The sequence below is a fragment of the Rattus rattus genome, chromosome X (genome assembly GCF_011064425.1).
Source record: "Rattus rattus isolate New Zealand chromosome X, Rrattus_CSIRO_v1, whole genome shotgun sequence".
In the NCBI taxonomy this organism is placed as follows: Eukaryota; Metazoa; Chordata; class Mammalia; order Rodentia; family Muridae; genus Rattus; species Rattus rattus.
The window spans coordinates 20,933,482-20,945,736 of record NC_046172.1 but is presented as its reverse complement, the minus strand read 5'-3'; the positions used below and the strand labels follow the sequence as shown (position 1 = coordinate 20,945,736).

The window sequence follows — 12,255 nt, the reverse complement described above, 5'->3', positions numbered from 1 at the left end:
TAACTTGAGTATTTCTTATTTACACTTCAATTGTTATTCCCTTTCCCGGTTTCCAGGGCCATTATTCCCCCTAACCCCTCCCCCTCCCCTTCTTTATGGGTGTTGCCCTCCCCCAACAATCACGTTCACTGGGGTTCAGTCTTGGGGACCAAGGGCTTCCCCCCCTTCCACTGGTGCTCTTACTGGGCTATTCATTGCTACTTATGAGTTTGGAGCCCAGGGTCCAGTCCATGTATAGTCTTTGGGCAGTGGCTTAGTCCCTAAAGCTCTGGTTGCTTGGCATTGTTGTTCATGTGGGGTCTCGAGCTTTTAATAGGGTTATTTGTCTCTCTGGAGTCTAACTTCTTGAGTTCTTTGTTTATTTTGGATATTAGCCCTCTATTGGATGTAGGATTGGTAAAGATCTTTTCCCAATCTGTTAGTCGCTATTTTGTCCTAATGACAGTTTCCTTTGCCTTACAAAAGCTTTGCAGTTTTATGAGGTCCCATTTGTCCATTCTTGATCTTAGAGCATAAGCCATTGGTATTTTGTTCAGGAAACTTTCCTCAGTGCCCATGTGATCAAGACTCTTCCCTACTTTTCTTCTATTAGTTTAGTATATCTGGTTTGATGTGGAGGTCCTTGATCCACTTGGACTTAAGCTTTGTACAGGGTGATAAGCATGGATGATCTGCATTCTTCATGCTGACCTCCAGTTGAACCAACACCATTTACTGAAAATGCTATCTTTTTTCCACTGGATGGTTTTAGCTCCTTTGTCAAAGATCAAGTTACCATAGGTGTGTGGGTTTATTTCTGGGTCTTCAATTCTATTAAAATAAATATTTTTAAAAAGGGGGGCAGTGCCACTGTACCCAGGTTTAGAGGAAATTGTTGATCTGCTTATCAATAAACATCTACAGTGAGAAGGCTGGACATCCACTACATTATAGATCCTGGCAAGTACTCACACTGTAGACAGAATTATCATAGTCTTTCCCTGTTTGTGAAAAAAGGCCTAAAGCCAGGTTGGTTATTGCCTGACTGGACAAATGTAAAAAAAAAAATCTCTGATTGACTCTTAGTCAAGATTCAAATTCAATGTAACATTCACTAATAAGCGTTGATTTCAATCTCTGTTTCTCAAATCTATTTCCTTCCTCTATATATGTAAATACTTTAGTGTAAATTTATGTATATGTCATTAGGAAACCAAATTAATAAAGGAGATTAAATGTCAGAACTTACTGAAGACATATTTTGACATGAACTATAACTTTTAAAACATTTATTCATGGGGGTTGGAGATTTAGCTCAGTGGTAGAGCACTTGCCTATCAAGCGCAAGGCCCTGGGTTCGGTCCCCAGCTCTGAAAAAAAGAAAAAAGAAAAAAAAAACATTTATTCATGTGTGATTATTGTTTAATTTTTATTTCAACTCATATATTTAATTTTCTTTTTCCAAGAAGACATCTGTTAAAGACAAGGCTGACTTTCCTGTGTCTACCCAAGATGTGACTACTGGCGATGACAAACAAGGTAGGAAAGAATTAGTTTTATTCTTATAAGAATGCCTTCCTCCATTTCCTCCTTTATTTCTTTTAGATAATATGAGGACATTGTGCAATATGCATACTCATTTGGATATATTGTGTAGTTTAAGTTGTCATAAACCTATAATTCACAATGTATCACTAAGACCTTTTGTGTCTGAATAGACTTACTTCATTGGTCGTTGTTTATCTGAGGGTATTTTGATATATTATATTGGATTCTGGCCCCATAGGAAATGAAAAGAATTGAGAGATTAATAGCTAGTGTTGGCATAAATGATTTGGAAAACAAAGGGCACTAATATACATTTGTATACAGGTCTAATCCATAAAGAAGTTCTTTCAGACAGACTGTTAATCTTAAAGCTTTATCTGTTTCTCATAGTCTTATGGGGTGAAGGTGCGATGTGGGCCAGTTTCAATTGCTTATTTTACCAGGTGGCTGAAGGCAGTCAGCGCATAGTGTCCAGTGAGAAGAACCTTCAGGCATTTCAAGGACCCTGTGCTTTGTATGTCCTTCTACTTGACTTGTGAGGTTTCCTCCTCCTTATACCGTTTTAAAAACAGTCCTCCACCAAAGCTAGGCCTTTAAAATCACTCAACATTTTGAAATAAGTAGCTGAGCTCAGGCAGGCAGTATGAATGATCTACTTTCACAAAAAGCAAAGAAGAACTTGGACAGGAACCAAGAGTTTGTCTTAAGCCAGTGTTCCATCTGTTACATCAATTCACCACTCACAAGTGGGAGAAGCCTATCCGAAGTGAAGCCATTTCAGGTTTTACCATTGAGCCCTGCCATTAATTCAGCCTCATAGAGACATTAAACATGAAAAAGAAGTTTTCCATTAAGTTCTGATGGTTCTATACTTTTTATTTAAATGTTTCTTTAGGAGATTCAAGTGGAACTAGACATTGTCTACAGCTGATCACTCTCGTAACTTACGAGTCTTTGCCTCAACTACAAAACTCTTAAACAAAATTAAAACATGGCTTTAAACCGCAAACTTTCTCTTGTCATTGATTGACTCCAAAGAAGGAAAAGGAGAGAAATTTTAGATCTGTTTTGGTAATTCCCCTCCTAACCACTAGTGGCTCTCTCTCTAGAAAGCTGAAATTAGGCCTTCCTAGGACTGCCTGTAGGGAAGCTGCTTTCATGCTCTATGAGGGTTTCATTGTTCTAGAAATGCTATAGCAACTCTAGAGGTTTGGAAGACCTTTTAAAAACTGATGGATAGGGATTGTTTTAATGTAATGTATCTCAGAAATAAAATTTCACAAGGCCTTTGTTTTCTTTCTTTTCCTTTCTCTTTCTTCTTCCTTAAACATGAAACAAAATACTACTAGCTTTGAAAAGTACTGTTAATGAATCCTTACCAAAGGACGTATCTGAGGATACAGGTAGGATGAAACCATTTTAATGTATTCTCTATCCAATAATCTAGTTGTAAAAACCTCAGCTGTTTGGTGACCTGAAGATTGCTATGTCTGTGACAGTGTGTCTGTTTGTCTCTAAATTTTTGGCTTGGGGTTTGTAAACCAAGAAGCTTTAGGTTTTCTACCATCACCCTCTCTTTACACAGAGGATGACTTTAGGCTCTGAATTTAGATTTCGGTTTGAATTTAGAAGTATCAAATTGGGGCAGCGATTCAGATAAATGCCTGTGCTTTTTGTGTAAGGTAAGGAACTCATAAAGTGGATTAACTAGAGGCCCAGAGTTGGTATTTACATTGTCAAAGTGTCAATTTCAAATATCTTTATAATCCTTCCCTACCAGGAAGGTTCTGCTTAGTCATGGAGTGGATTCCAAGGGAAAGAAAGGAAGCTATGAAGTCAGTTTCTTGGAGAAAACATGTCTAGAAAATTATAGAGAATTTCTGGGCCTGTGTTTTCACCTCTTTAAAACCTATTTATTTATTTAATTTTGTGTGTGTATATGTGTACGCCTGAGCATATATATGTGCCTTATATATGTGCAGTGTCTATGGATGTTACTAAGGATGTTGGATCCCTGGAACTGGAATTATAGATCGTTGTGAGCTGCCATGTGGGTGCTGGGATCTAAACCAGGCCCCCTGCAAAAATAGTAATCATTCTTCAGTGCTGAGCTATCTCTCTAGCCCCCTTTAGCTCTCTCTTAAGGGAGCCATTATCGGTGGCAAGGTGAACCCTCTTAAAAATCAAGTGGTTCCAGAAAGCATTTTTATTTAGATATTTGGTCATGAGGATTAGAACAAGCTTCTCTTTCTTCTTTATTATTATTGCTCTTGCACATTTAGAATGTAAACAATGCTTCCCACTGACGAGCTACCATCCCTGAAGCTTGTTTTGTTTAAAGTTGTAACAAAGCAATCAGTAGACTACTGAAGCTTATGCCTGTTTGGAAACCACTACCTCCAAATAGCAATGCTGCAAAATAAGAAATCAAGATGGTAAATCAATCGCGACTCTAAAATCAAGGGGACTTCTCAAGCCTGGTTTTAACTTTCGAAATGTATTTGGATCCATTCATCACAGGGGAAATGCTATTCGTATAGGCCAATTCTAAGCATCTCTGATTTTGGATGTTAAGGTAGATGCTTTGTAAATTTCGTGACATGGTATTAGTAAAAGCTATTTCAAATTGGAGTGTTAAATTAATGCTTCTCCTATAGGCTTTGAGAATCCTAAGTTTTTCTATTTGTTCCAGAGATTTCAGCACAAGATCAAGTGTTCTCTAAGGCATGAGCCTCCGTTTTCATTTTTAACATTCTTTGACTAGGACTTGCTTTACCAGATAAAACCTAACAGGTGTGCCCTTTTATGAAAGTATACTAAATTTGTTTCGCACTGCCTGAAGACATGCTGTGTGTTTTATTTCTTCCCTGCTCTTTTGCTGCCCCCTTCTGGATGTAATTACAATCCCTCATCTCAAATATTTACTAGCCTGTTTCTGAAGTCACCACAGCTTCCCCTTAGGGGAACAGAGTCACAAGATAGTAATTACAATTTCTGGTAGTCAGTACTGAGACAAGTTCCTCTGGGCTCCATTGCAGGCTTTTAGGTTAATCCTTAGGTCTGTGTCATCATCCTGTCTCTAATTTCCTGGAAGATGATGAAGATAACATCTTGGAGTGTTCCAGGGAAGTTGTCATTTTCCCCGCTCTCAGCTAAATGGCTGCAATCCATCCATTGCTTTTGCTTGAGCTTGCAACATAGTGTGCCCTTGCCATTTTTGCAGATACTCACATGCACTGGGGAACTGAGTCGGGCTGTCAGGGTGGTGGATGGAAGGCTTAACTAGACTGGTACTGTTGAGGCTTTTGGAGTCAACCGGGTGCCAACTTACCAAGTTGTACCTTGGGTACATCTTTGCAGGTAGAGAGGAAAACTGTGTCTCTACTCTGCTTATTATTACTATACATGGTGCCAATTCTGCTAACGGTGAAGGTGATGAGGGGTGCCCAAATCATCCGGGAATGGAGATTCCTTGGTAAACATTGCCGACATACTCTCACCCTTTTAGTTATTGAATGCACATGTATTAGTGGAGTCTAATATGTGCCACACCTCCCATTGCAGTCTAGCCTAACACACAGTGCATGGTAGTAGTGGTCATCTTTTGTCTGGATCATGGTGAGGTGTTCCTATGGTCTCTGGACTGCTGTGGGCAGTTCCAGGTGCTGTTCCCTTGCTGGCGAGCAGCTCGTGGTCCTTCTGCTATGTGCTCCCTCTCTACCTCTTGATCCTGTAAGGAAGAAATGCAGAATTCTGGCCTAGAATATTACGGACCTTTATTTATGTCCTCTACAAAAGGAGCTTTTGCAATTCTGCAGGACATTCACATTCCTCGGACTCCAGCCTTCTTATTTGTCTCTGTGAGAGAGGGATTTGTTTACCAGGCGAGGAAAGGGCAGCTCAGCTATTTAGTGATGTGCCTATGAGGAGCACCTGGGGTCTCTGGACCCCCCAACCTGGTCTCTGTTCCTTTCTTCACTGCTCATCCACACCGCACTCCATTTGTCTGTCTGCCTGTCTGTCCATCTCTCATTAGCAGAACTCACACTTCCTTTCACACCCATCCCTGCAGTAGCACAAAGATAATGATAAAGAAAAATGACAAAGGAGTTAACAGTTACCACGGTATGATGAGGTGGGAAACAGTGTTTTGCCATGGCTACGACTTTTGCTACGAAAATATTTCTAGAAAGCAGTGAGTCCTGAAGGAGAAGAGGAAGATGGAGGAGCAGTGGTAGGCCTACTCAGAGGCCCACCTCCAGCACTGCAGTGAGTCTGATCACAGGTTTGCCTCCCAGCTCTGGGGCAGTCTTCGGCTGAGGAGGAGTTGCCTTTTCATTGCTTCTGGAGTTTGATGGAGGTAGGGAGGAGCTTTGTTCCTTCTTTGCCTGAGGTGTGTGGGCATATGAACAGAAGAGTCCGATCTTGTTGGCTTTTTAGGGTGAAAGGCTATGGCAACCTTTCATTGAGGCTTCAAGCCTTTTAATCTCAGTAGCAACTGGAGATGGCTCTTTTGTTTTTATGCAGCTGACCACATGAAGGCTTGCTCTCTGGGGTTTGCTTTGCCTTGCCTTGCTGGCATCGTATGGTGTCAGCTCCTTTCTTCCCTGTTTGTTAAGCCAGGGTTTAATGATCATCATCCAATCATGCTGCTTCACACCAGAGGCTTTTTATCTTTGGACAGTGTAAGAGGATGGGACCACAACCAAGTTGCTTTCTTTTGGATAAATATGTGAAACAAAGAAACAAAGGATATTCTCCCTCTAGCACTCTTCCTGTGGATTTTTATGATGAAAACTTGCAGTGCTTGCAAAACCCTAGCAGAGCTCTGAGGTTCTAAAGGCACCTTCTACAAATAAGCAGAAACACAAAGGAGGACTGATGTTTTTATAAGTGTTTCTAATAATCTTTCCCCGCTACTTCTGATGGGAGAGACAGTGGGTTCCATGGCTATTAGTAAAACATGAAGATTATGATTTGGGTTTGATGGGAAAATATGGTTGAAACACTTTAATCATAGTATTCTTGTTATGGTTGCTTCTGAGAGACAGAGACAGACCATTTTCTCTTTCTCTTTTTTTTTATAGAGGAGGGGGTTTGAGATAAGGTTCATTCTGCATATTGGCAGGCTCTTGGTTTGGTGGTAGCCAAGGCTGCCCTCAAACCCATGGTGATATTCCTGGGCACCAACTTTCCAGTGCTGGGATCATAAGCATGGTGCCCCACCCGGCCAATGGATATTTCTTATGGGAGAAGCTGCCCTTCTAACCTTTTTATAGAGCTCATTTCTCATGACCATAGTATCTATGCTCTGTGCATGCACGCGCACACACACACACACACACACACACACGCATGTGCATATCTATGCAATATCTATGCATGAGCACAGGCTGGCCTAACTCAATATATAGACAAGGTTAGCCTTGAACTTGTGGCAATCCTCCTGCCTCTGCCTCTAGAATTCAGGTATTAGCTACTACATCTGGTAATGTTATATGGTTAAAGAAGATATGCAGCTAGATATATTCCTAACCTCCGTGGGAGACTGGTTTCAAGTCTGTTATTAGACTATCATGAGAGACCAAGAAGCCCTCAGGTGGGAATCTATCATTATATAAAAAGACAAACTCTTAAGTGGCTTGTCCTTTTATCTTGAATGTCCTCACCTAATCAATTTGGGCTGAGAATGGCCTCTTGACCTTCAATTGAAAACCCATGACACGCTTTCTTCTTGTGCGCTAACTTCAAAAGTAAAACAAGGTTATCATAGTGTGGGAGCCTGCGTTCACACATGCTGGGTGCATCGACCTCATAGCATTTGCGCCATTTCTGTACTAGCGGGTGCTTTCTCACTGCCTGATTAACTGAGAAATGACAAGCCAAGCAACCAACAAATAATTTTTTGTTTCAGCAACTTCTAAGGACTGCAACAGTCTCAAAGCAAGACCAAGATCCAGGTAGTGTTTACTTACTTTCTCATTTGATGCCCTTTGTGCCTTTCCCCTGCCTAGAAATAAATCACAAACTCCAAAACCACATCCAAATCACTATCTGCTTTGCCTTTAGACTTGAATCTAAATGTGTAGGTCATTTCACTTATTGAGAGTGGCCTGCCTCGATTACACAGTGATGCTGGAGAGCCTTTTAATCTTTGTGGGCTTTAGTGCTAGAAGATGATGGCTATTGCTATCTGGACCCTTGGCAGGAAGTCGTTTGGGTAACATGACTGGGTTTGGGGTAGGATGATAAGTAATCACAGACTATAGATTTGTTAAGAGGGAACTAGGGTTAAAAAGTAACAACTAAAGTCTCTGTGAATATGAGCACCTAAACAGTAAGGACTCTTGAACATAAAATCTGTAGAAGGGAAAATGTTTATGGTGACTTCAAGGAGACATTGAGACACTGGGCCTCAGGTAAGCACTGCCTAAAGTTTGAGCCATTCTTAGTGCCTTTTCTCAGCTTCATATCCATCAACAAAAGAGGGAGAACCAAAAGAACAGAGTTCTAGCTGTTATCAGACTTGGAAGAGAGGAAGAGGGGAAATACAGAGACACTGAAAGAGGCCCACTGAAGACAGAAGTATTAGGGCTGCTGGCAAGCAGTAGAGCTGACGTAATATGGGCCACATGTGGTTGGTTGGTTGTTGGTTTGCTTTGATTTGGCTCTCAGTGACTTATTTTTCTCCTTCAGCTTCAGTTCCTTTACCACTCCTGAAGTTATTTAAACTATCATTTTATGCCTTTGAAATTCAGGGATACTATCTCAATGTAAATCAAGAATTTAGATTCATTTTCTTGTTATAAACCACAGATACTTACATTGGTATATTTTAATCAATTAATTTGAATAAAAAAAAAAAGTATGGGCCACTTTTTCTATGGTGGCTTATATTTAATCATTCTGTTTTTTCTTTTAAGTTGTGAATTCTTTGAAGTATATTTTTAGTATACTAAGCTTTGGGATATAGAAATGATAATATTAACCCACTTTTACAATAAGAAAGGCCTTCCATGAATTTCAGAAATGAGCTGTTGTATACCATATTAGCCATTAAATTGAAATTCATAAATATAGCTTCTGCTAAGTTCTTCTCTCTCTCTCCCCAACAATGAATGAAAGTACAAAATCCCAAAGGCACATTCTCCACTAGTAATGTTCTGGACAAATTTAATGTATTTTTCAGAGGTTGACCTCCTGGTGCAATATAGATAATTTTATTTTCCTTATTCCTAGTGGACTATTTACTGGGATTAAGACTGTAAACCATCTTTATTCTCATTTGTCAAGTGGTAAGGTCTTGTAAAAAGTATAAGGGTAGGAGGAAAAACGACCATTCTGCTGTGATGTTCTCTATCCTTTTGCCGATCCCTTGTACATTATGTTTTATCTGGCCATAGTCATGCAGTATAGTCTTACTTATTTGGTATTCATTACCTTTCCATGTAAAAACTAAACATGAAGATCATATACAGAAAGGAGGTGTGGGATAGTATGTATATGTGTGTACAAGCATGTGCGTGCCCACACAAACTATTACACTTACGTTTCTATACTTATTCTTTCTTTCTTGAGTAGAACATGTCACCAAAGCTGTATGTGGCATAGAAAGTTTTTTTTAAATATCCAGCTAGGGACTCTAGCTTACTTTATAGAACAATTGTTTTTCCCTTTGGTTCTGTTAGACAGAGTTAGAGAACTTTCCCCTTAGCTCTTGTATTTGTTTGCCTTGTCTGTATAGCCAGATGCAGTACAAGGATCAACCAAAAAGAATTCCCTCATACCATTATTATGGTTGTCTTAAAGATTGCTTCCTTGCAAGACAAACCAAACCTGTAGACACCACAGAGAGACCTTGAGAAACTTTCATTTTTGGAAAAGAAAAACTTGCCTAGCAACAGTTAATTATGAATTGGACCTCATGGGACCCTGCCACTCCCTGCTGAACTATTGCTTACTGATGGATTCTGGAAGAGGAGCAGCCATTGTGTCTAGTTTTGTATTCACTAAGGAGTTCACTAGGCACAGATGGTTAGTTCAAGCCGTAGTCACACATAAACCTCAGTGGGTCTAATAAACAAACCAAACAAAACAGCAAGCAGAAAACCTCTTGTATGTGGGAGAGCCTTGGGAGGAAGCTTGGGGCTAATAGAAATGGGAGGGAACTTAGAGAGGGCTGTAATAATCCAAATGTATGTTACACATGCATGAAGTGGTCAACGAACAAACCTAATAAAAGTTAAAAGCAAACAAAACTTTTCTTTGTCAAAAACTACCAAAACTAAAGGAGTTTAATAGCCACTGATCAGCTCTAATTTAGGAAGAACTGCTGTCACAGCTAATTACAAAAGCCAATTTCCTGAAGGAAATTTCTTTCTCAGATGTATCTCTGCTTCAGAGGTAATTCTCTGCTTTCTGCTGTGACACAAAATCAGCTGAGAAAACGAATAGAAGAGATGGACACTTCTACTTTCTCCATGTTCTTCGTATTGATAAGGAACTTGTCCTTATCAATAAACCATAGTGTATGGAGCTGAATTAATGTAGAAAACAAGTTGCCAATGTCCTAGCTACTCCTCCAGGAAGATTTCTTCTCTGATTGCCAAGCACTGAACCAACACCTTAAAAACTGGAACAAACAGATTGGAGTTTGCAACATTCTGGCTTTACTTCCATTTACTTTAAATGTTATTATTATAGTGTCAGAAGTCACCAAGTTAGCTATGCTTTGCTACACTTTAAAGAAAGTTAAATTTAAGCCTTTGCTTTGAAAATTTCCATAAACCCCTTATTTCTCAGGGCAAGGCTGGCTAACCTCCCGAAGCTGATTGCTGTGTTTCCCTTTCCGAAGCATCATTTGTGGCATACACCTTGTGTTTGAGTTCTTAGTCAGTGTGGCTGTCTCAATTCCACATGTGCCTGCAATCACATTGCAAGTAAACCAGGGTTTTAATCAGTTAATACCATGAAGTCCTTTTCCTAAAACACAGAAGTATGCAAGCTGAAAGGCTTATACACATTGTTCTGATTAACAACTATCACAAAAACTGACTTGAATTTGTACAAAACATTTTTGGAGAAATTATAAATTTAGGCCTATTATATACTAAGGGCAAAAGATCCCAATCATAGCTGGGTTTGTACAATTATTATACACAATGGCATTTAAGGAACAGTAGACTTTCTAGCTGCCTTTTGGCACCTTTCTGTTCTCTGCAGTCATTTTGACTTTGGGGTATTTTCTGTTTCAACCCAGCTTCAGGGAATAAAGCTCTGCTCTTTTCCCTCTGACCTTCCCTTATTTTGCTACAGATCTTACTCTAGCACCTCCATAGAAGAGGCCATGAAAAGGGGTGAGGACCCTCCCACCCCACCACCACGGCCACAGAAAACCCATTCCAGAGCCTCCTCCTTGGATCTGAATAAAGTCTTCCAGCCCAGCGTTTCAGGTGAAGTGTCCCTCTGCATCCACCCAAGCTAGTCATTCCCTTTCCTGTTGGAGCTAGTCTATATCTCCCTTTCCTGTTGGAGCTAGTCTATATCTCCCTTTCCTGTTGGAGCTAGTCTATATCTCCCTTTCCTGTTGGAGCTAGTCTATATCTGTCTGCTGCAGAGGCCTCTGTTTGTTAGGGAAAAGAGCAGACAGACCTGGCAATTTTCCTTGCCATGCAAGTCTGTATGTTGCTGTGATATTCTTGGGCAGAAAAAAATCCCAGACAGATACATAGCATATGGGTCTGGAGACTTTCCCACACTGCTGAGAATCAAGAATTATGAAGTTCTTTTTTTTTAAAACTAAGAGAATAAAAATGCTTCAACTCCAGGCAGCCCACTGTGAGCCTGCTTGGCTGCAGTCTTGTCCTCTCTATCATGGTAATTTTAAAATAGATCACTGGTAGTTTCCTGAGACATTGTGTGGTTCTTTAGAGTCAGAGCTCAGTAATCAGCATCTGGCCAGAACCTTCTATGGTAGTTTATCCTTGTGCTCTTAGGGTTCAATTCAGAAGACTCCAAATGTAAATGATGTTGGGGTGGTGGGTAGAGGGTGTAGGGCCATAGGCCTTGTGGATGGGCTGCTTTGGAGTTTCTGGGAATTATTTTTGAGCCAGCAGCTGTATAGCTACCCTGCGGCCGAAGGTGTCAGAGAGGAGTGCTTTTCCCCATACTTCCTGTGAGGTAGGGTGTGCTGTACAAGTAACAGCAGAGACAGTATTGTCTTAGATGTCATGTGGGGAGCTACAGGCCCTTTCCACTGATGTATGGAGGCGAACTATCAGTATGACTTCCTGAAATGTTTTCTTGATCTGTGTGCAGTTTAAATCAAGGCAGACTTGGCTGCTAGTGATGTGTAGATTATTACCCTGTCTACTAGCACAGAGTCTCATTGGCTCTCACATTAGTATGACCTCAGTGTCCTGGCAGAGCTCACACTGTTTCACTTGTTCTAATAAATACTCTCCTCATAGTGAAATTATAGATTGTTTTTTCAATATACTCAAATTGGGACCTTGCTATGAAACTGATTCTCTGCAATGAGTTCATCAGATAAAAATTTCTCTTAAATCTTCCCCATACTTTGTTCCAAATTATGACATAGTTTCATAGTGATTGGTCTCTTTAGGGTCAGAGTAGTGATAGGTGATGATGTTAGGAAATTTTCACATGGATATAGGATTAGGAACTAGGTGATTCTACTGTGATTGAAAGAAGACTAAAATAATATGG

At 40.2% G+C, this 12,255-nt stretch overlaps 1 protein-coding gene across 1 annotated transcript in view; it reads left to right on the top strand.

The window, feature by feature from the left end:
- LOC116888524 (ralBP1-associated Eps domain-containing protein 2) overlaps positions 1–11,058 on the top strand; it is a 54,373-nt gene extending 43,315 nt beyond the window's left edge. The window contains exons 8-11 of the mRNA XM_032889822.1: positions 1,446–1,518; positions 2,877–2,930; positions 7,442–7,487; positions 10,843–11,058. Coding sequence (XP_032745713.1) covers positions 1,446–1,518; positions 2,877–2,930; positions 7,442–7,487; positions 10,843–11,011 — 342 coding nt within the window. The 3' untranslated portion in view covers positions 11,012–11,058. The remainder of the gene's footprint in view (positions 1–1,445; positions 1,519–2,876; positions 2,931–7,441; positions 7,488–10,842) is intronic.
- The last annotated feature ends 1,197 nt before the right edge of the window (positions 11,059–12,255 follow it).